General features: G+C 45.4%; 1 protein-coding gene across 4 annotated transcripts; it reads right to left on the bottom strand.

The window, feature by feature from the left end:
- Positions 1 to 1,941: 1,941 nt before the first annotated feature.
- Positions 1,942 to 16,670, bottom strand: TENT5D (terminal nucleotidyltransferase 5D). 4 transcript variants are annotated; one of them, XM_085060664.1, is made up of 4 exons: positions 16,529 to 16,670; positions 8,307 to 8,428; positions 7,081 to 7,195; positions 1,942 to 3,219 (listed from the first exon to the last, which is right to left on the bottom strand). In XM_085060664.1, the coding sequence occupies exon 4, from the start codon at positions 3,202 to 3,204 to the stop codon at positions 2,029 to 2,031; it is 1,176 nt and encodes a 391-aa protein (XP_084916790.1). In that variant the 5' UTR covers positions 3,205 to 3,219; positions 7,081 to 7,195; positions 8,307 to 8,428; positions 16,529 to 16,670; the 3' UTR covers positions 1,942 to 2,028. The 4 variants fall into 4 exon arrangements, with proteins under 4 accessions (XP_084916790.1, XP_084916792.1, XP_084916793.1 ...); XM_085060666.1 differs by lacking the exon at positions 16,529 to 16,670 and adding an exon at positions 14,842 to 14,972; XM_085060667.1 differs by lacking the exon at positions 16,529 to 16,670 and adding an exon at positions 14,721 to 14,739.
- Between the last annotated feature and the right edge of the window lie 8,085 nt (positions 16,671 to 24,755).

Below are 24,755 nucleotides of genomic sequence, written 5' to 3'. Positions count from 1 at the left end.
TAGAAATGCTTTCATGCAAATATGGTGTTACCATAGCTGATCACAGAGCAATTAGAATTGATGGTTTTATTAAATATTGTTTAACCAATGAAAAGAGGTTAGTGGAAGTGGAATAAAGTGTGCTTTTGAACACCAAATTGGACATACCTGAAAAATCAGCAAAAGTAACAGTACTATATTCATGAAAGACATCACAAAATGAATCGGCTTCATCAGCAAACCCTTCTCATGTTGCAGAAATACTAATTTTTTGCACTGTATTTTACAGGAAAAAATTAATTTTAGTGATGATGGTCACCAAAGCTATCTTTGAACAATTCTTTGTTCAAAAGCACAGGAATATAATGGGGAAAAGGGAAGCTACATTTCACTGGCAATTGGACTTTACAGACCTTAGAAAATTTAGAAATGTTTGATTCAAAACAGCACATTCATGGACCACATTTTGGTGTAAAAGAAATCAAACTCTTGTGCCCAAGTAAAAGACATTCCCAAGACCTGACCCCTGTTGTAAATGGATGCAGTGCAGCCACTGCTTTGGAGCAGGAAGAGATGAGGATGAACAGTGACAGGGACAACACAGCGACACACAAAGGCAATGTAAGAAACTCTACAGCTTGCATTTCCAGTTGGCTGTTCCCATTTTACACCCACACCTCTTCCAAACCCCCTTTTCACACAGCTCTTGTTCCATACTCCTTTTCTCATGTTTGGTTTTGGGGACAGCACCATCTGTCCCAAACCTGCTCCTCCTGGAGGGAACCCTCTGACCATTGCTGCTACAAACACTTTGCAACCCCAGGGCATGTTTCCCTTTCCATCTTCCCCTTTCCACATTTCCACAATTCAGGAGCTCTCTGGCACCATATCCAACACCATTACAACCTTCATGGAGCAACTGGCACAGGGAGGCACTTACGTGACATGTTTAAAACTTATCTTTGGTAAACACTCACACACACAAACAAATGTGTAACTCATGGTTTGCTTCCTGATTGTAAATCCTCGTTTGCTACTGGTGGATGTGTGCAGGTATCTAAACACAGACAGGACTTTACCAATATAAAATAGTTTTTCAAATGCCACTGCCAAGGATTTGTTTTAATTCACCTAAAAATAGCACAGTCCTGGGCTTCTGGAGTTTTTTCCTGACTCTGTTTGTTGCGCATTAGAGCAGCTCTGATCAATAACAAATTAGCAATAGAAAGCAAGCCTGATCGGCTCAGTTTTCACCTCCTTTCTCATTCTCTTGTCTTAGTTTTCAAGACCAATTTAATCAGAATAGTTGTATCTCTTACAGCTCTCATTGTGAGGCAGATCCTGGGCTCTGATGCTGCCCAGCTTGAGCAGCCAAATCTTTCACTGGGACCACTGGGAATTTTGGACACACAAAATGCTGAGTCTGCTCTTGGTAGGGGCGTTTGCCACTCACCAGTACAAACCAGTTCTCTGGGGAGGGGAGTGACCTCGTGTCTCTGACTGAGCTGAGAGTGATCAGCAGAGCTCACCCCACCAACAGATGACCCATCAATGTGTATTTTCAAAGGTGCTGCAAACAAATGTTGGTGGAACTGCATGGATAAAACCAAGGGATGATTGACTTTGATGTACCCAGAGCACTGCCCCTTCTAACATCAGGCATTTCTACAGAGAGGTATTTCATTGGCTTCAGTTTTCATTGACACCATTTAAATTTTCCTTAAGGTTTTTTTTTTTTTTTTTAAGAACCCAGAACTTAGTGCATTTCATTTTTATAAAATTAGAATAATTTATACCCTTCTCTTTTCATTGCAAAAAAATACAGCCCAAACACACGTCAAGGTATAAACACTTCACGAATGACAGACGCTTCACTTATTTCACCTGCTTAACGGTGAGTTAGACATTGATCAACCAAACAACTTTGGCAACTTGCACAAAAATATGTCCTTAACTCAAAAGTGCTGATAAAACTCGCTTTAATGAGGCCTTTATTAAGGAGAGAACTGGAAAGAGAGGAGTGGTGAGTGCTTGGAGGTCGGAGCGTTCCTACACCATCCCACTCTGTAGCTGTATGTGGAAAGGGTACGGCTGGTAGAACACAGGGGGTTGTCCATGAGCAATGTAGTAGTTGCTGAAGTTTCTGTCACTGATATAGGGAGCAGGCTGATAATAGCACGTGACGTTGGCCGCGTTGGGGATGATGTTTTGTTCTCCGAGCACTTTTAAAGCCAGGATGGTGATCATGTTGAGGGTTTGCCTTCGCTCGTGTCCCATGAGGCAGACTGTGCTCTTGTTCACCACCCCACGCAGGGTCATCAAGTAGTCATACTTGCTCTTCTCCTCCCCGATGAAGTGGTTGCGCAGGTAGGACTCGATTTTCCTCTGCTGCTCGGCAACGTCGGGAAAATCAATGAAGAACCTGGAGCACATGTAACGTTCCAGAGATTTAATTTCAGCCTCGTCCGCCGGCTTAAAGTCACGCACCAGGAGGTTGCTGTACTTCAGAAGGCCACCTCCCCTGATCTCCTCCGGGTTCCTGGTGGAGATCAGCTTGTATTTCAGGTGGTCCATGGCTTCGTCGAAGTCCCCGTACATGCTCTCGGCGATGACGGCGGGGTGGCAGTCCTGTGTCAGGGGTCGGTCTGTGGCCCTGTAGACGGCCAGGATGGAGTCCAGGATGATCTGGAAGGAGTCCACGCTGAACTCGAACTGCCGCCGGAGCGAGCTGACGAACTTCAGCTCCACGTTCTTGCCGCTGTTGTTGGACAGCGAGATGAGGCTCCAGCGGTCGTGGTCGGTGGAGACTTTGACCATCTTCTGTACGTAGGCATCTTTCATGGTCTGAGCCGTGATTTTTTGCTTGTTGACACATTTTGGCAAGAAGTCCAATAGGCAATTAAGAACTGCTTCCTTAACGACCTGGAACTCGATCTCACTGGGAAGTTCCACTCCAAAAATGATGTCCAGGTCCTTGTAACTGGTGCCATTGTGCTTCACCAGGATGTGACTGGCAGTGGAACCGTTCAGGCGGATGTCCCTGACGTGGATCTGCTTCTCGATGAGCTGCTCCTTTACCATGTGGATGATATCCTTTGGCTTTACCTCCAGGGTTGGAAAATTTCCTCTCCCATGAATAGGTATAGCCTCAGCTAAAACCTGATCCAGGATTTTAATCTGATCCCAGGTGAGATAACTGAATCTGTGGTCCAAGTCCTCAGTCATTGTGATGTCAGTTGGCTAAACAGGGAGAAAGAGGAATTGCAGACAAATGTTAGAACTTCCTGGAATGTCAGAGAGGACATTTCACTTGGTTATACCAAACTTCCTCCCCCAGTGTAGTGACAGAGCTGCTCATTTTAGAGACACAACCCCAGTTAATGGTCTGAGTCAACCACTGCACTTGTCACAGGCTTTTAATTGAATTTTAATGTACTTGGGTTTTAATCCTGTTGAGAAGCCATCACGTTATTGTATAACCCATGACTCAAAGTAAATGCAGGAAACCATATAGACCCAATTTAAAACTACTCAGAGGTTAATAACACGAAATACTTGGTGGTTCTAATGAAACTCCAAATAAATTTCACCATGAAGAGCTAAAATGAACAAAATGAGCAAATTTGTTCTTTCTGTCCTGCCTAGACATCTCCCTTGATCTTCAGTGACTTGAATGCTTAAAACTACTAAAAGACCAGGAAGTTTTTTATGAAAACCAGGAATGATGCAACCTGCTCCCTGGTTATCCAGCCATATGCCTTGGATGAACTTTGATCTCTATGGATCATTTAAATATATCACTTGTGGTTTAAGGACTGGATATCTGATAATTGTTAAGCTGTTTCCATGATGTTTCTGAGGAGAACACTTCCCTTCTAAGCCATTAACAATGTTTTACATTGATGTATCAATGCTGCAAGTCATAGTTTGCAGATCCAGTGAGAAAACCCCTTCCAGTCTTGTGGAGGAAGAACCTCAAGAAAGCCTGTAAAGAAGCACCTATAGAATACATGAAATAAAGCTCAGCTTTGGGAATGTCTCAGCTTAAAATGATATCTTGACTTCACAGCATCACATTTAGCAAGGAGATGAGACACTCAGGTGGTGTCCAGGTGGGATCTGAAGGGGCTCAGTGAGGCACCAGCCAGGTGGAAGAAGTGCCTTTGGGAATCTGCCAACACCCAGAACCTGCTACTGAAACACCCACCAGTGTTTCTGCAGACAGATGGCTCAAACATATTCTTTCAGCCAAAACTCAAGAATAAAAATAAAGTAAAATCATTCTAAGTAATAACACTTCTGAAAAGTCTCCACTGTTGTTTCTTAACCAGTAGTGACTCCATATGTACGTTGTCATACATTCTCCCTCCCTCGCCTTCAGATTCCACATTCTGGAATATTTTAGTAATTTCAACTAACTTCTGAGCTGCCAAACAGCTTGGGAATATGACAGAGCTCTATTTCACATACTTCTGCCTTAATTTCAGCTCCCATTAAGCTGATCAGGAGCATATGGAATTCCAAGCACCTTCCTGGCCTCACGACAAAGAATGGGACTAACCAGATGTTTGAAGTTGAAGGAATGTTTTAAAAGTTGGCTAAAGCAGGACTGAAGTTGGGAATTTAATTGACAGTGTGGAGGTCTTAGAATCAGTCCCATAGTTCTGGCACAGCCATGTAGTCCCTGGTATTGTGTACACAGTGTATAATTCCACAAACATAACAGGTATGTTTTCAGGTGTATTCAGAAATATCCACATTTTTCCTGCAGGCAGGACATAAAGTTTGAACTAAAAAGGAGAGAAATCACCACAGCACTGCCAATTTTACATGCTAATGATTTCACCATTGAATATTCATTTGAATTCCATGCTTATTCCTTTAAAACTATTGCCATGCATCCTTCAGAGCCTTGATGACAACTCAGTACAAGTTTATCCTAAAAAACAGCTGTTACAGGAATTCTGGAAGTGGGACAACCTTGGCTGGAGGCAGGTTGGAAGGAGAGGGTTTTGTTCAAATGTTTTTGCTGCCATGTTGTCCCCTCACTCATTCATAGAATCACAGAATTAAAGTTGGAAAAGACTTCCAAGATCATCAAGTCCAGCTTTTCATATGTCAGATTATGGTGGACCAACCCCTAAGATCTTCTAGAAAACTTAAAATTGCCAGAATTGTTGTCTAAGCAGTAGTTCTTATTATGGCATTTATCTGATATTGCAAAACTTTGACCTTTTTGAGGCTGATGCTGTGATGCAAAGAAAAGGGACTCAAGAAGGGAATGTTGAAATTCAATCCCCTCTTAGCAGAGAGACCCTCTTTAAACACTTGGAAAGTCAGAAGATGGACATATCCCTAAATAAGATTAGAAATCCTTCCTTTATTGCTACATGATTTTAGGTATTTCGGGTGTTATTGCAATATACTGAAGTTTGAAGCTGAAAGGAGAAGGTAATGTCAGTAAATCTCTCTTTTGTGTTGAAGAGTCGTCCCTCAAAATGTCATTTCTCTGAAGTGATTCCTGGAGAATCTGGGGAGGCTTTGGGAGCTCAGAGTCTCAACATTAATGTTTTATGATAAATATTAAAAATTCTGTGCTGAAATAACACCTTCAACTTTGACAAGCGAGGAAAATGTACTAGGAAAAAGCCCCAGTAATTAAATTTTCAGAAATATAATTAATTTGCAGGTAAACCTAAATAAACTACTACTACTACTACGTATTATTATTATTTACTAATTTGCTACCAGTTTGCAACCCAGTACTTAACCCTGCACCCTCCCACTCTCTGCCAGATAAAATGATGAGGTAAAACAGTTCTCAGGGTGTTTTCTTTTACATACACTGGCTAGAGAAGCACAGAATAAGATGGATCAGACCCAGTCAAGTTTTGTGATATATTATCCTTATTATAAGGTTAGAAAAATATGTCCCTGACTCAACTTTCAACTTGTCCTTCAGTGGTCACCTTCAGCTGATAAAATGGTCACAATGTGGAAAAATGTTTGGATACTGTTGGATCATTGAACATAATATTGTTAAGTTTTATTATTTATTTTACTATTGAAATCAGAGGCTCTAATTTTCTTTTTGGACCAAGCAACTCTTGAGTTTGGGCTTACAATGGTGCTGAAATGTTTCATTAACCACCTCTCACCACTCCACCATGCACAAGCTTCGTCAAAAAGATCCAAGCAGATCTGGCTTTACATCTGAATGAGGAAAATCTGCCATGCTAATGACAGCTTTCATCTTCCCCACAACTTTCATAGAAACAGATACTTACAGTCTAGAGAACAGTCTCCTCAAATTTAGCTCATATTTTACTGATAAACTGTTTAGATTCTCTTTTTATATATTCCACAATGTTGATTCAGTGTGTTTTCAAAGGGTTTGCCATGTGCTGGCATTTTCAGGCAGGATACAGCTGAAACAGTTTTTGTGCAGCTGTGGCAGCTCCATCCTCTTCCCTTTGCTTCTACCTGCTCCCATGTTTTTCTGTTTACAATAAAGGTTGGGAATACCTAAATGCTCCAGTTCTTTTTACTTTGTACTTTAAATGGGTTGTGTGGGGATCCTTTATGGATGACAGAATTCCAGAATCGGTGAGGCTGGAAAAGCCCTCCAAGACCATTGAGTCCAACAAGTGCCTGATCCCCACCTTGTCACCCAGCCCAGAGCACTGAGTGCCACCTCCTTGGACACCTGCAGGGATGGAGACTCCCCACCTCCCCACGCAGCACCTTCCAATGCCTGACTGCCCTTTCCATGAAGAAATTCCAGCTGATGTCCACCTGTCCTCCTCTGGTGCTGGAGCTGGAGGCCATTTCCCTCATCCTGTCCCTTTTTTCCTGGGAGAAGAGGCTAAAAAAGAGATGTAGCAAAATGCCCTGGGAGCTGCCATGGTGTCCCTGTTTTGGATGATCACTCCAGAAACACCCACAGAAACTTTGCCATCCCTCAAATCCCTGTGCTGGTTTCCTGCTTACACCTTACATACATCACTAACAATTCCCATGATCTCCTGCTGAAGCTTTACTTTAATTCAAAGACCCATTTCTCTATTAAGCTGGGCACTTGGAAGTATTTTGCTCACTTACTTCAGGACTGCAGCTGGCATAAGCTCCAAAGGCAGGAATGTCACACGTGGAGGGAGTTCCAGTCGTAATTTAAACCCAGACGAGACAAGAAGAAGCAGTAAAGCATCTGGGGAACCTAAAAGGGGACATATTTAAACTGGTTTGACAGTGTTTTCCATGAGTTTTTCCTTCCATTAATGTTAATGCATGTGGTGAAGGCAGTGTTTATTTATCCTGTTATCAAGCGATAACGCATGAATTGCCATCAGTTTGCAGTCCAGTTACCATCGAGTTTCCCTGCAATAACAAATGATAACTCAGGGCCAGATGCTCTTCCCTGGCAGATAAGGCTGCAAAGGTGGGCAAAATGCACTGCAAAGCAGTTGGCTTGAGCTCTGCCACAGAATGTCACCTTCAAGGGCAAAAAATGTATACCCAAGAGGAGGCTTGATCCCCAAAAATGTGTCCTACTTTTTCCACCCCACCCAAGGATCATGGATAATGGCTTTAAGGGAAGAGGGCAGGGTGGGATGGGATCTTGGGACAAAATTCTTCCCTGGGAGGGTGGGGAGGCCCTGGCACAGGTTGCCCAGAGAAGTTGTGGCTGCCCCTGGATCCCTGGAAGTGTCCAAGGCCAGGCTGGACAGGGCTTGAGTGCTCCAGAGTATGGATGTTTCCCTGCCCAAGGAACAAGATGGGATGTAAGGTCCCTTCCAACCAAACCATCTTGGGATTTTGTGTTCCTACTGGAATGTTCCAGGACATTGGCTTGATGAGCTGGGAGATCTCAGAAGGCACAAAATGTGGAGTTTAATTTGGGCACCCAGTATGAAATCATAATCCATACTACGTCACGCTGGATATTTGGGGTTTTCTGGATGTCACATTTTCCCATCATGACTCATGGTACACTCATTCTTAGCCAGGTGGAAATCCTCTCACAGGGCAACCTTTTCAATTTATCACAATTTGATATCAGTTCCCACAACACATGAGGCTCCTTCTCACAGAGCCTCCAATCCAAACCTGTATAAAACATGAGGCTACCAGTAGCTCAATTGCTCCAAAATACTTTAATAACTTTTTAAAAAAATAGCTGTCATATGCAATATTTTCCCTAGAAGGGGCTGTGGTCATTCCTGGGAAGTTCCTGCTTTAGGAGAAGATTATTTATACTACCAAACACATACCATGGACTAAGTTCTGAATAATATTCCCAGCAAGAATGCAAAATCCCCCGGACTCACCGTGGCAGGATGACTGGAAGCGTGTATTCCAGCAGAGTTAATAGGATGAGTCACTGGATCATTTGGTAGAAATATGAATTGTCATCTTGTCACTGACAGAAACACGAAGCTCCCCGGGAAAGCTGCAGGAAATAAAACCCAACAAACAATCACATTCATTTGGAGATCAATGCTAACCACCAGTCACCTGCTGGACATAATAAATGATGCATTACAGCCTGGCAGTCCTGCAGGTATAACCACAGCCTTTCAAGTTGGGAATGATAAGGTAGAAGTAGTGGGAAAAGCACCAAAGTGCTTATAAATACTCTGGATTTCAGGTCATGCTTAATCCTCTGCAAGGATATTAACAAACTTGACATTTTCCCTACGGGATTTGGAGTGGGAATTTAATATTATTAATAGACATGCAAATTAGCAGGGATGTAGTAGAATCATATAAAATTTAGAATGAATAATAACTCAGCAGAATGAAGTATGAATTGTGTAGTGGCTTTAGGTTCTTCCTATCAGAGTGTGCAGCTGGCAGGAAGGTCTTATTTCCTGGCACATGAGATTGTTGGTTCATTTAGAGTAAGCCTACTGTTGCTGGAATTTCCATGTTCATTGACTGGCTATGCTGGCATGAAAAATTTCTGTAAATATTCATATGCTGTCATAAAGGCACGTCCTTATATTTGTTTCTCATTTCCAACACGTGCTGACAATCAGTGCTCTCAGGCTTTCCTTCCAAGACCTCCCATTCCAGCACCCCATCCTGCAAAGTTTACAAAACCCACTCAAGGCTTCCTGACTATCCCAAGCAGGGCCTGTCCAGTGTATGGTTTGATATTGACAGGAATTAACTCCTTGTTGTGTTCCACAATCTCAGTTTTTATGCTGAAACTATAGATGGTTCTAGTAAAGATAATTTTGCAAGTATGATTTAAGTGTAAATATCTGCATAATCTGCAGGAAAACCTGAAATTATAGCCCAAGGAGGTATGGACTGTATCATTCATTTTATTAGGAATAGTACAGATCTTTCCTCCATGCTAGAGCAGGCAGATTTTTATCCCTGAAAATGCCATTTTACTGCTGCCAGCAGCACAGCACTTGCTTTGCTCACCCTGTGAGGACCTGTCTGCTGTGCCAGAGCCTGTCTGCAACTTTCATTTGCTTTCCAGCTCCTGGTGGGCTACTAATTAGCTGAATGCATGTTCCTGCCCTGCTCCCAAATCCGTGCACTGACGGCTCACGTTGGCAGCTGGAATAAAGGGTTAAGTCTGGCAAGGGCTGAGCTCTGCTCTGAGCCTGGCAGTGAGCAGCCAGTCAGGCCTTGATGGCAAAGGAAAGAGTTCTGGGCTGCTTAGATAAAAGACTCTCAGCATGTGGAGTCTGGAGAAGTCAGACAAATCAGTCACTTTGCAAAAAAAAAAAATACAAACTTCTTTTTAACGCTGAAATATTGTTATTTCTTTCTGCGCAAGGGTGGATGGTTTAATGGATGTATGATATCCATTAATGGATATATCACCATGATGAACAGATTAACACTGGAGCAGAATTTATGCCTTCCCCTGGTGATATTTAGGGGAAGATGAGAGAGACCTTTACAGCTTTCTTTTTTTCTTTTTTTTTTTTAGAAGAGGTATTATTATATAATATGTTCATAGAAGCAGCAGCTGAGATTGATGAGCTGCTTTGCCTACTGGGACATTTTTCCCAACAGCTGTTTTTTATTGGCTCAGTCACTACAGAGAAAAGCATCATTTCCTTACTCTACGCTCAGGGTTCCCAGGATTTTTTCAGCTGAAGGAAAAACAAAAATAAAAATGACTCTGTCAACAATTACCCTGTGCTTTAAGGAGAGTACTTCCCTGTTCCTGAATTTGGGATGTGAATTGGGACAACATGCACCAACAAACCCATTCCCAAGCCTTTTCCCTGGTGTCTCTGTGCCTAAGGATCACAAGACTATCCTGACATCCAGCAGGGTCTGGGAGATGCCAGTGGCTCTGTGCCCTGGATTTCCCTCTGTGCCACAATTTCCCAGCTGGTCACTCTTTTGGGTGTCCCCACTGCCAGGTCCCACCCTGAGGACTACTGACCCTCAAACCTTCCAGGTGCCCATGGGCTTTAGTGGATGTGGAGATTGCTCAGAGCTCTCCCAGGGCATTTCAAGGTGATGCCCCTCAAACTGGCAGGAAGAAGAGCCAAGGATCCAAGAGATTCCTTCCTCCCCCTCTCTGCCTGCAGCTTCCCCTGACTGCTCTGCTCAGCTCCTCAGACTAATCCCAAAATCTATTTACTCACTCGAGATCCCAGTGACTCAATCCAAATCTCACTTATCAAAAACTCTCATTATTATGACTAAACTGCAGCAAAAGCAGGCAAGGTAAAAATTGAAACAATCCTTCTTTTCCATCTATTAACCATCTTCATAATCATCTCTCCTCTTCAAATGCCAGAGGAAGAGTGATGAGTGATGCCATGTGCTACTGCAGCCCTAATGCTGGGTTGCTTTCAGGGTAAAAAGGGCATTACAAAGTCAAGGCTCTCCTCAGGAAGTCTCCAGAACCATCCTCCCCTCATCTGCATCGAAGGACAACCAGCAAATATCCCCAAGAACTGCCTTGGTCACTAAACCATGAGAGGATCCTCCAGGATTCCATTTTTGTCTGTTTTGAGAGGGTTCCAACACAACCACATCCACTGAACAGATTTCTCTTTTTCACCTGATCATACCCCAAAAACCCTTGCTGGAAGCTGCATGTAGTTTTTTCAGTCAGTCAGTGCAGTGTGGGGTTTTTCCCTCTGAATCAGTGCTCAGTTATTGGGGTACTGAAGGTGAGTTTTGATGGTTCATCCAGAGTGGATTTGGAGTTTTCCTTGGGAGGAGCCTGAAAGCTGAAAGAAATGCACCCTGAAGACCTCTCTGCATCACCCCTGCTCCACTCTGCACATGTTAGAGATGTGTTTCTCTTAAACAGTTATTCTGTTCCACTGCAGGAGTATTTTCATTTCATGGCAGAAGCTGTGAGCTCCAGGCCCAGGCTCCAGCTTGATTTGTGAAGCAGTTTAGGATCCCTCCAAATAAAGGCTCCTCCTGGCTGCTACAGCAAGGGGGGAGTTTAAATTGAATTGGGAAAACTTCTGTATCCTGGAGCAGGCTGGGCTTCCACCTCCACAGGAATGTGTCTCACAAGCTACTCAAAGATTACTGTGTCTTCCACTATCTAATTATATTACTGTTTGTGTTTACAATGTTCATATAGAATTCATATTTTTATGAATTCATTTCCATACTGATATTAGAAAGTTACTCTCTGAATACAAAACACAGCAGTGGGATTTCATTTTAATGCCATTTTCCCAAATTTTTGAATTACAGTGTAAAAGTGGGGATAAAGAAATGAATTATGCATTATCTTCAAAGTATTTGCTGCCAAGAGTTTATGCCTAATTTTGCATCAGTAACAGCCAAGATTCCCCTAGAAAATAGTTTTTTGGTAAATGAAATGTTTTCTAGAGTTTGCAGTTAAAGAATCTGCATAACTCTGGTCAAACTACAACAGGAAAAAGGATTCTGGCTGCAGCACCAGAGCAGGGAACTGCTCCTCTTTTGTGGTGAAGGCAGCACGAAATCTCTGTTGACATTATTACTAAAAGGAAGAGAGGAGATAAAGTGATGATTAAACCCAAGAAAAAGGCCCAGGCCCTGCAGCACAGCTGTGCATTCGTGACTTTTCCATCACTATCAATAATTCATAATGACCATCATGCGCCTGATGACACCAAGTTGGGGAGAAGGACTGAGTCAAGCTTTCACCAAATGTGCAAAAACATCCAACCTGACATCGGATGTCAGGGCAACAGGACCTGCTGGATAAGCAAAGATCCAGCAGAAAGGGTAATGGAGAAGAAAATCAGCTGATGTGAACATAAATCAACATCTGCTGTACCCGTTTGTGGCGTTTTATGGAGGAAAAGCCTCCTTTTGTTGAATCACATTGAAAGAAACTGGTTTCAGGGCTTCCAAAATAACTTGGCTAGAAAAGAACTGAAATGATGGTTTACCTGTGAGCAATTCTGCAACATGAAGGAATCATGTTCAATATTATGCTCAGGTTTTGCAGCTGGGTTCTCCCCTGCTGTACCACATGAACTCAGCCTGGCCATAGGCAATGGCACGTGGCTGATTCCCTGGGGCATCTTAGATTCTCTACTGATGCTTTGAATTATTATGGTTGCATGCAGATCATGGTGGCAAAGGCAAAGAGCCAGACTGCAACTTTTCAAATACTTCTGGTTTTTTTAATGTTTGAATCCCAGTAGCATAGAATCAGTGAATGGTTTGGGTTGGAAGGGACCTTAAAGGCCATCCAGTGCCACCTCCTGCCATGGGCAGGGACACCTTCCACTATCCCAGGTTGTCCAAGCATATATATATATCTATATATATGACATTTAAGACATAACCACGTGTTAAATCCATTTAAAAAAAGTCTATCCCCATAAGCAGAGACCATCAAGATACTGAGAACTCAACAAACACTGTGAACAACCTCAGGATGACCCACCAAGGGCTTCTCAACACTAATGAGAAAGGCAAAGCAGAGCACAAGGCACCAAGATCTCCCCCTCTGCTATGGCCAAGAATGAATGGCATAGCTCAAACCCCTCCTCGAGTCTGATCACCAGAGCCCAGAACCAGGAAGGCCAGGAAACCACTCTGGATTAGGAGTGTTTTGAAAACATGAGTAGAATTTCATTCCTTCAAGTAGTGTTAATTAATGAATTAATTTCCACTGCCAGCCTAAACGCTGCTTAATTGACTCTCCAAAATAACTCAGTCTCAATGTGATCTTTCAAGGAACTTAGTCTACTTCTGTCTCCCTGATTTATAGTCGATTCATAAATGATGGGACTCTACTGTGTCAGCAGTTACCCCTGAGCTTCAGCAGGGGCTCAAGCCCTGATCTGCAGGGCAGGAATTTAGGGTCAGGCTTTGGCTCACAAGGGTCAACGTGTCTCTTTGTGGCAGCTGGATCATTCCAGAGCACACAGGCTTTACACAGCCTTGTGTGTCTGGTGCCTAATGAGGCAACAAAACTAAATTTACTGTAAAGTTATGCCCGGGATGCACACCAGGGCAGGGAGGGTGTGCAGGCAGCACTGCCCCGAGGTCAAAGGTCTGCAGCACTGCAAATTAAAGGAATTATTAGTGCTCCCTTTGAACAAAGCTGTGGGAATGCCAGAGGGATAAGACATAAGGAATAGAAGGTATAATGCAGACAGCTATTCTCCCTCCCCATCGAGCTCGTGTTCCTGAGTCCTGGATGCTGCAGGCATTGTTTTTACATTTTACATGATGCAGGGATTGTTTTTACATTTCTGAATGGGACAGACAAATCACATCTGCCTCCAGAGCTTAAGAAGTCAGGAGCACGAAGTGAAGCGTGGGAGAGTCCCTGCGCTGGAGTCACTGTCATTTATTATTCATCCCTCGGCCTTTAGCGAAGAATTCAGCACATCCCCATTCATTCTCACCTGGCTGCTTTTCATGGGAGCCACGAACAGGCTGTTACTGCTAAAGCAGCACACGGAACACAACGTGTGCGAGCCTGCAGAGCCCACCCTCCTCTTTCTGAGGGAACAATTAATGCTATTACAGATTTGCAGCGGCTTAAAGATGCATCAGAGATGCCCGTGGGAGAAGGCAGGGAGCACAGGAGAGTGATTCCTGGCTGGGAAGACACAGAATTCCAGCCCCAAGTTGCTGGAAAGCAGTTCTGCTTTGCACACAGGCACTTCCGGAGAGTTTAGGGCACAGAATCCCAGCTTACTGTCACTGTCACTTCACTGTCACCGTCACCTCCAGGCTGTGACCTCCCCCAAAACACGGATGGTCCTCGCAGAACACACAGAAAAGGCCTCAGCTAGCAGGGCTGTCATCATCTGAGTGGGATGACAGAGCTTCCAGCAGCGAGTAAGGAATGCCACGCTCCTACTACTGCTACTATGAACGTGCCGAGGCAGGGCTTGCCCGAACCCAGGGAGCTTTTAGGCTTCATGCAAAGCAACGCCCGTAGTGAGACGGAGCTCACCACACACACAGACCCCTCCAGCCCCGCCACGCCGACAAACCGCCCTTTCCACAAGTTCACCCGTAAAGTTTCTAAGGAAAACGCCTTACGGAGAGAGCAGGAAAAGGCCCGAGCCGAGCCGAGCGCTGCGGGCTCCGCCAAGTTTTTTAACCGAGCCCAACCGCTCCCGCAACGGCCCCGCCCGGCCAACCCCGCGGGCACCCGCGACCCGCCGGCCGGAGCGCTGGGCGCCTGCGGGACACTCACTGGCCGGGCGGGGACACCATGCACCGAGCGGCTGCGGCGACACTCAGCCACCGAGCGGCTGCGGCGGACATTCACTCACCGAGCGGCCGTGGGACACTCGGTCACCGCGCGGCTGCGGGGACACTCACGCACCGTGCGAGCACGGGGGACACGCAGCGAGTGGGCGTGGGGACACTCAGCCGCCGTGCGGGGACACTCACCGAGCGGGTGCGGGGACTCTCACGGCGCTGCCGCCCCGAGTGCTGCCCGCGCCGCGCCGGGGCCGCCGCTGTCCGCGGCCGCGCTGGTGCTGAAGGGGCAGCTCCGCCCCGCGCCCGCCCCCGCCCGCCCCCGCGGAGCGCAGCGCGCCGCCATGGCAACGCCGCTCCGGGCCGCGCCCGCCGCCAGCCGCCCGGCCCGCCGGGACCCCGGCACTGCTGACACACCCGGGACCCCGGCACTGCTGGCACACCCGGGACCCCGGCACTGCTGACACACCCAGGACCCGCGGTACAGCCGGGACCCCCAGCACACCCGGGACCCCGGCACTGCTGTCACACCCGGGACCCGCGGTACAGCCGGGAGCCCCGGCACTGCTGGCACACCCGGTACCGCCTGCACACCCGGGACACCCGGCACCGCTGGCACATCCGGTATTCCCGGTACCCCTCGCACACCCGGTACCGCCCGCACACCCGGGACCCCCAGCACACTCGGTATCCCCGGCTCCTTCGGCACCACCGTCACACCCGGGACCGCCAGCACACCCGGTACCTCCGGCTCCTTCGGCACCAATGTCCTTACCCGGTATCCCCGGTACCTCCCACACACCCGGGACCCCCAGCACCCCCGGGACCCCCGGCTCCTTCGGCACCAGTGTCACACCGGTATCCCCGGCACCCCTTGCACACCCGGTACCCCCGGCACACGCGGTACCCGCCGCACTCCCGGTACCCCCGGCACGCCCCGCACACCCGGTACCGCCGGCTCGCTGCCCTGCTCTGCCCCGCGGTCACACCGAGAGGACATGGCCACCATCAGCTCATCCAGCTCCCCTGCCAGACACCCCTGGGGAAGCATGGAATCACGGGATCATAAAATCAGGGAATTGTTTTGGTTGCAAAAGCCCGCTAAGGCCACTGAGAGAGCCCACCATGGCCAAGCCCACCACTAACCCATGTTCTCAAGTGCCACAGGTACGTGGCTGCTAAATCCCTCTGATGGGGACTGAGCTCCAGGAACACTTGGACAACACTCTCAGGCACAGGGTGGGATTGCTGGGGTGTCTGTGCAGGTCCAGGAGTTGGACTTGATGATCTCGATGGGTCCTTTCAAACTCAGCATATTCCTGGGCAGTCCATTCCAAAGAACCCTTTCCATGAAGAAATTTTTCCTAATACCCAACCTGACCTCCTGTGGTGCAACATGAGGTCCTGTAAGCCCGTGGGAAGAAGGTCCCACTCACTTGGTGGTAAAAGGTTTTATCTGGTGATCCAGTTCTCAGATCACTAAGCCTAAGAAAAGTCAGAACTAAACTTATTTGGTTTTCAGGTCCTTCCTGCACAAATAGTCTGTGGGTTTGGCCTACAATTTCATAAAATCTGGAATGGTTTGGTTTAGAAGGGACCACAAAGATCATCCATTTCCACTCCCTGCCATGGGCAGGGACACCTTCCTCTATCCCAGGTTGCTCCAAGCTCTGTCCAACCTGGCTTTGGACACTTCAGGGATTGTGCAGCCACAGCTGCTTTGCACAAGACACACGCAGAGGATGTAATTTCCAAGAGAATCTAAGGAAATCTACATTTCAGGGGTGCAAATAGAAGGATTAAGGGGATGGAGGGACAATCAGCAATGTGAGCACCAGCACGTGCAGTTTGGCCACTCAACCCCCAAATTCTGCCTCACCTGAAGCTCTGCCTTTCCTGCAGTGGAAAAGTGCTTGGCTGCTGTGTGATCCTCAGCTCTGGAACCAGGATGTCCTCCAGCGTGGCTCTGCTCAGAGATGGTCCTGCTGTAAACATTCCATCTGCTCCTCCCTGTAGAAGTCATGATGTCACAGACTCAGTTCTGGCTCTAAACACCCAATTTAAAAACCAAGCTTTCCAATATAAGCTTCTAAAATTTATTATCTTTGATCAATTACTTCACTGGATGAATGGGATAAAACCCTGCATGGGGTGAGGTTATATGGGGTTTGTGCCATTTTTGGTAATTTCCATTCCACTGTGACACTGAATACCTTTGCTGTCGTACAATGTTTAAGTTTGTTTTGACACAGACCTAAAATGAGAAATAATTTACTTAACTGCTCTGAGACAATATGCCAAATGGGTAAGCCATGATTAGTTTTGAAAAAAGTGCAGATTTAGTACTACAGTGACTCATAACAATGAGCAAAAAAAAAGGTCACGAAAGTATTTTAAAATGCATTTTATCATAGGGAAATATAAAATCACCTTAAATAGCCGTGCCCATACTTGACCTTCCAGGACCCAGGTACTTCTAGGCTGGCTCTTGGGTATTACACCAAAGCAGGATTTTCACCTTTTCTCCTAAAACAATCCACAGCAAGGAAATACGACCCTTGTTGAACATAAAAATCCCCAGACCAGCTGTTATTCTTTAGGGCCCTTAAAAACATCTTCAGTGTATTTTTCCTCTTGGGAATAGTTTTATGATGGAGCAATTGCAGCGATTACAAAGCACTGCACAATTAAAGAATCCCACTCCTGAGACTACTTCATTTTATGTCATAAAGTTAGTTGATAATATTTTATATTCCTAGCTGTGAAAAGCATTTATATTTATATTACTTTATATTATTATACTAGTTTATTATTTCTTTGTTTATTATTACTATATTAATTCCTATTTCTAGTTCACAAATTAGGGAAAAGAGGTGATGAGACTTTTGAAACCCTCATAAATTCCAAACAGAAACCAATTCTCAGCTCCAAAAAGTCTCTTTCCCAGTTGACTGGTCCTGGGCCACCAGAGCCAAGCTGGAGGGAGCCCAGTGGCCCTGGGCAGGCAACATTGCTGGAGAGAGGAACAGGATGGGAGCTGCACACTCAGCCTGTGCCAGGATGAAGCCCATGGCTCCCCCAGCCATTGTATGTCTCTATCGAGTGATTAATTGGGCCAATTAATTAGTTAATGGTCCTCCTGCACTTGGAAAACAGTGAATTACTTAGGAAAAGATATATATCTTTCTTTTTTTTGTTCACTTTTTATCACTAGGAAGTTGCAGCACCATGGCACAGCTGGGCAAGGGAATAGTGTTTAGCACCAAGAGAAGCTCATGTTCAATGGGTGATGAACCCAATTTAATGTCAGGCAGGGTGAGCTCAATTCTCTTGGAATTGTGTGTTTCCCTCTTTGCACATTTTCAGGGAGGCAGATGTAAAAATGTGCCACAGTGATGTCACCAGGCTGTTGGGATTGGCCACAGGCAGGTGGGTCAGGAATGCCACCACGGGGCTGGCAGCACCACGTTCTCTGTGTGGAAAAGTGGCAGGAGAACGGGTGAAGGACAAGGACATCTCTCTGATGATATCCCAGGGCCACTGAAGTTGCTGGGACTTCTGCTCCTGAGTTCAGTAAAGCTGGGATTTCACCCAGCTCCCTTTGTTTGGTTTGGAAAGGAGGATTTTAAAGGCCACCTCTGAGGCCAGGTCCCCTCTGCTGATATACAAGAAACACTCCTAAACCTGGACTCTTGCTGCCTCCTCCTGCTTTGGCCCTAATTCCAGCAAGCACTTAATACATCCATTAATACATATCTCGCCAGCAAAGCTCTTGAGCAAACACCTCGTTTAAAGATTTGCTTATCTCTAATTCCTTGGTGAAGAAGTAAGGTATTACTCCAAAGGAGTAGAAAGGGATAATCGAGCTGTAAATCCTCACAGTTTCTATCATTTATAACCAGAGCTTAGTCATCTTTTGACCAGTGACGCACAGCACTGATTTCTTGCTGAATAAAATTGTAGAAGCACAGCCAGTTTTTCACACAGCTTGGAACTGTGCCCTTTATGGGGTTTTATGAATGCAGAGCTCAAGGCCCATAGTATGCCACGGATAACCTCATGCAAGGTCGTGTTTTGCTGGAATAACAGCACCTAAATCCTCCACAGCAACAACGGGGACCAGCCCTACCTGGAGATATTATCAGATTTCACAGGGATTTAGCTGTGCAGAACAAGTTCAAACTGTGAGAGCAATAAAGGCAGTTGTAAAACGCTGTAGATTGGAACTGTAAAGGTCAGAGCCTGATCTGCACTCCCCCAATTCTCACATGTATTTAGATCTGAGATACCCAGTGCATTTAGCTCGGCGCTCTGCAGTTCAGCAAGGTGGAAGAAAATCATCTTTACCTTCGGAAAATTCCATCATGTGGCTATGTTTTCCTTCTAAAACTCCAGAATTTCATGTCATGAATGATGCATATTCTGTCTCAAAGGAAATCATCTCAGAAAAAACATTCTTCATGGCTTTAACTTTAAGCATGTGCTTCTGAACCAACATGGAGGTGGGCAAAGGTGCATTTTCCAAGTGATCTGGACATTCACTTTTGCACACACACACAAAGAGAACAGAACCATGAGAAATTTTCCTTTCCAGCCTGCCAGTGAAGCCAGATCACACATAGGACTCTCAGAGCTCTGTAAACTCTTCCTCTCATCCCTAGGCACCTTGGATTGAGTGCTCGGCCAGGATTTGGAAGGAATTTATATTCAATTTAGTAGCCACTGAGTGAAAGTACTGAGAACTCCTTGCTGTGCAAACATCTCTTAAAGAAAGTCCAAGAAGTCCATTGAGGTCAGGGGTTTTATAGCTTCTGCTCCCTTTTACGGAGTTTTACTCTTAAATGTGAAGAGACTTGTTAAGTTTTTGTATTGCCTAAACCTGGAAGTGGAGAATGTTTTGATTCATACAAAGAAACTCTCGGAAGGCCATCAATGCTCAGAATGAAAATGATTCAAAACAATTAACCCCCTGAGATTAGTCAGAATTAGCTCTTTTCCTGTACTGGTCTGTATGAAATAATTTCTTGACCTTTGACCAGGGAGGAAAAAGTTAAAAAGCACAAAATAAGCTATAAAAATGACCATTAAAAATTTCCTGAGGAAATCTATTTAAATGCTGATGTCATTTTCTCCAGTCACCACTTCAATTTTACTCCGTGTTAAACCAGAAAGGCACCATGAGACTCATGAGGAGGTGAAGGTTTGTCCAGGCGACAGCAGGAACATGGGAGACACATCCAAGGGGGAACACAAAGACAAGGGCTGCCAGGAAGACCCTTCTCCAAGATGAAGGAGCAATCTGAGGAAAGAGGTGTCTCCCTACTCTGGAATTTGAGGTGGATCCTGGGACATGAAGCACAGAATGCTCTGGGTTGGAAGGGACCTTGAAGATCTTGTTCCAACCCCTCTGCCATGGGCATTCAGCAAGCCTTGCTCCAGATGTCCAGGTTTGGAGAAAGTCATGGAAGTGTTGAATTTAAACAGAGATTTAACAATCCAACAGATGGTTAGGCTGCAGAAAATCCACTTGGGATCATGGCCCTACAATGGAGTGAAGAAAAGGCCTCCAACTCAAGGCACAGAGTGGTGAGTGCCAGTTTGTTGAAAAGCCAAGGGAAACAGGAGAAGATGTGGCCTCCTAAATCTGGTTATCCTTCCAAAAATATACTGCAGGAACATGAGATGCTACTGGGAACACACATAGTACAGCACAGTGCTCAGCAAAGCATGGTAACCTAATTTCAATGTTACATGAAAGAAGAAAACCCTGACTCATATTTTATGAAAATTGTAACGGTGAATCAGCAAATTACTTCTGTTTATGTCCTCCAACGTCAGCACGCTGAAGTCTGGAGCAACTTGAACTAATCCCAGGACACTCATAAATAGAATATATTCAGTCCAGCTGAAGCTGGGCTAAATGGGAACAAGCAGGAATTCATCATGGACGGACAGCTGGGAAGCTCAGAAAATTCTATTTCCTGCCTGCCCAGTCAGAAGGAAAGACAAGCTCTGTGTGTGCCCTTCACCTCTGACTCCTGTATCAGATCCCAAATGAAAATATTTACACTTCAGAAATGTGTGGCCGTTATAGCAAGATGTCTGTGGATGGCAAATGCTGGTGGCTTTATATATGTGCCTGTTTACACATATCCCTGTGGTGGAAGGAAGAAAATAAAACTGCACAGAAATCTATAACCTGATCTGGTTTGTTTAGCTGCTAATCCAATCTTCTCTCCTAGTAGAGCTCCAATAATTTGATTGTGTTCTGTAGGGCACTCTGGAGCACCTGAGGGATGAGAATGAAATACTGTAGATGAGCAGAGAAGCTGCTGAAATGCCTTCCTGCATCAGTGCTCCAGCTACGTCATGAGGTTTCTGCTGCTCACCCTCAGACCCAGGTGAGGACACACAAATCCCTGAAGCATTCCAGAGGTTTTTTTTGTCAAGCATCGGAACGGGGTTGCCCAGGGAGGTGTAGAGTCCCCATCCCTAGAGGTGCTCAAGGAATGACTGCAGGTGGCTCTCAGTGCTCTGGGCTGGTGACAAGGTGGGGATCACTCACAGGTTGGACTCGATGACCTTGGATGTCTTTTCCTGCCTTAAAGATCCTGTGATTCTGTGATGTTCTGCTGCAGGGCTTTTTCAGCCACACTTTGAGGGGAGCACATGGAGCACAGCAGTACTGTGTCCCTCCTTTGGGGCTGTTCAGGGACTGCTCTGCTGCCTGGACTAGGCACTTGGGCTCCCACTGGAAGCAGCAATGTCCCCAACGGGGTCACACCTGGCTGCATATCCTCCTGTAGGTTTGTTGCACTCATTGGTGCTGTAACAGCATTAACTGCCTGTAAATTCCCATTATCCCCCTCTCCTCCTCATAGTAAGTTGTAACTGTGATGAGTCTCATCTCATACTCCTCCAGCTGTACAGACCAAGTGACCTCAGCCACTCCTCAAGACCCTTCACCCTCTTCCTTGCCTCCTTGGGATGTTCTCTAATAGGAGGTTGTGGTGCCCAAAACCTCCCCCAGGACTGGAGGTGAGGCCACCCCAGTGCAGAGCAGAAGGGGACAATCTCTCCTCCCCGTGCCTGGTGCCCCCAGGGACACGGATGTCCCTCCTGGCTGCCAGGGCACTGCTGACTCAGATCCAACTGCCCATCGAGCAGGACCCGCAGGGAAAAGAGCCGAGGTGGCCCTTCCCCTGGAGCGGGGCAGAGGATGCTGGTGGCACTGGTGGCCCAGTGACTGTTCCGTGCAGGAGCCCCAGGGCCAGAGCTGCAGCTGGGAGTGACCTCAGCGTGACGCCAGCAGCGCTGAGTCACCAGGGCAGGCAGCAACAACGGGAGAAGTTTCCACATTTGCAAATGGAAAAGGCTTAGATCAAGCTGGATGGGATTTTTAAGGGAGAAGCAGCAAGGCTCTGCAGTGGGATTCATGTGCTACAAGGAACTGTTTCATGGGCTTTGTATGAAAAGAGCTGTAGTGGAGCCTGATATTATTATTTACTGTGTTGTGCAATATTGCAGCAATCCCAAAGAATGACAAATACACAGTGATTCCTTCAGAGAATCAACCACTCTGATAAATACTGCACTGAGAGGAAGGATTTGTTTTGATCATCATTGAGAAAACATGTTTTGAACACTCGGCACAGCACAGGCAGCCCTGGCAGCAGAAATCTGAATCCCTGGAGCACAGAGCAGTCACTAGGCTCCTGGTGGCTCCCTGTCACAGGATTTCAGCTGGGGAAAAAAGGGGAAAAAGCCCTGAAAGTATTGTGGAAGATTATTTCTTAAGTGACCCAAAATAAAATGCAAGAAAGGTAAAGCAAAGACATAAAATTACCGTTTTAATTTGAAAAAAAATTGCTATTCCACATAAAGGTTTTGTAGTCTCTTTGAGCCTTCGGAGGTGCTTGTCTTCCTCCAAGGCTGGGCTGAGTTTAACTACAGCTACACAACCTTAAGTCGTGGCAGAGCCATTCCTGGCTGCTGTACTGATTTATTATTGAAAGGAGTTTAATTTTTTTAAGAAATAATTTTGATTTTTTTATCTTCATGCTGGTTCTTTTAACTGCTTCCCTCCACTAGTCTTTTTCCAGAAGAAAAATCACTTCCCTGTCACATTAACTAAGTTTAATTTTCTCCTTAAATCTGTCCCAGGCTTCTCATTTGCTCAGTGGTTGACAGAGTATTTTCAAAGTCTAAATATTAATCTATTTAAGAACAGAAAGGAAGCATTTTGGGGGAAAAAAAAATAAACTTTCAATTTTTTTCCAGAACTAGAAGTTTGTTTTCCTCAATCTGTTTTGATTTGAGTGAACCCCCATGTCCCAATTTTAAATTGAGCATCCACAAACCATTCCAGAACACAACCAGTACAGCTCAGTAGAAGGTTGTGCCAGTGCTCCTGGCAGAGATAAGCTGGAAATGAAGCTTATTCAGGAAATTCATGGTAATAGAACAGGGAAAAAAACTTATTAGTAAAAATAAATGAGCCCAGTGATGTAGAGCCCTTTGGTTTTCCCTGTCTTACTGGCTTTCAAAAAGACCTAAGTTAGATTTACACCAATTTTTCTGAAAATGACACAATCTGAGGGACCTCAGAGGTGGAGAATCAGATCATTAACGCCAGTATTGGAGAATTAAATGGTTTTATTGAACTGATTCTTTCATGCCCTCTGGCTGCTGCCTTTCAGATCCTGGCAGGTTTGCTCTGAATTCCTAAACACTTCATCCTGGGCTTTACAGTCCTGTTTGTCTTCATTGTTCCACCCAGCGACAGGAGAAATCTCTCTGCTGCTTCAAATAAATAATGTCCATGGTGGAAGAAGTTTTCTTTCCATGAAACTTTGAAGGAGATGGCAACATTTCAAAGGACAGCCAGAAGGTTTTAAAGGCAATGATGTTTAAAGAACATGAAATATGACTAAGAGGAGTTTTTATGAAAAAAAAAAAGAAATAATTTATAAAAAAATTTAAAATTAGCTTTTTCTGACATATTAATTATTGGATTCTCCTTTCCATGGAAAATGTCATCATTTCTGGTGTGCACTCTAAATGAAAATAATTTTTGGTTAATTTTCTGTGGAACAGAAGCTCAGTTTTGCCCTCTTTCACTGGTGTCTTTCAGATGAAAGTATTACAGAAGTTTCTCTGTGAAAGAATAACCAGTAGTTCAGTGCTGAACAAAACAATATTCAGAGAAGCTGTGGCTGCCCCATCCCTGGAAGTGTCCAAGGCCAGGTTGGACAGAGCTTGGAGCAACCTGGAACAGTGGAAGGTGTCCCTGCCCATGGCAGGGGGTGGGAATGGGATGGGTTTTCAGGTCCCTTCCAACCCAATCAATTCCATGATTTTATGGTTACCTTATACTTGCAGTGATTTTATTGAGTCATGGAAATGCTCATTTTGGATGTAACCATGCAATGTGTAGTATAAAAAATTGCCAGGATCAACAGGCCTTTTACAGGCTCCCTACAGCCAGAACATCCCTGTTTATCCAAGTCCAGGCAGTGGGCAGAGCTGTATTTTGCCTCATCTCTCCATGCTGAGCCAGGACTGATTTGTCTTTACCTCTTTGAACCGGACTTGTGCAGTTGCCAACCACCTGCAGTGGAAATCTGGTGAGTCACCAGCATTTTGGACCATCAATAATTCTGAGCTGCAGAGTCCTCCTGCTGTGGTGAATCTTGCTGGGAGTAGAAAAGCAGAGTAGCCAGTGGGCAATGTGTGTACATCGCAGTGCCAGTGCTCCTCCATCCAATGGGATGAGGCCAAGCCTGGCTCATCCCAGGGATAACATCATCCCTCCTCCCATGGCCAACTGCTTCTGCCTCAGAGATGCAGCCAAGATCCCACATCCCCCACTGTCTTTATCACCTTAATTTCTTTTTGCTGTCTGTAGATTTTAAATACAATGTGAGTCCAGTCTTTGTATTGCTTTTATTGGCATCCCCTAGGAAAATTGCATTTTAATTACAAGTGTTCTCCCAGGGTCAGAGTTCTCAGCACTGCTGCATCACATCTGGATTGTCTTGTTCTGATGTTCTACCCCCTGAATTTCTATTTAACATTTGCTGCCTCTTGCGCCTCATGCGTGACTG

The sequence above is a fragment of the Lichenostomus cassidix genome, chromosome 4A (assembly GCF_008360975.1).
Source record: "Lichenostomus cassidix isolate B80296 chromosome 4A, HeHo_3.0, whole genome shotgun sequence".
Taxonomy (NCBI): Eukaryota; Metazoa; Chordata; class Aves; order Passeriformes; family Meliphagidae; genus Lichenostomus; species Lichenostomus cassidix.
The sequence above is the reverse complement of the archived record's forward strand: the minus strand, read 5'-3'. Positions and strand labels throughout refer to the sequence as shown.

Coding starts and splice junctions, on each gene's coding strand:
- TENT5D (XM_085060664.1), bottom strand. CDS start 3,204: ATGACTGAGGACTTGGACCACAGATTCAGTTATCTCACCTGGGATCAG.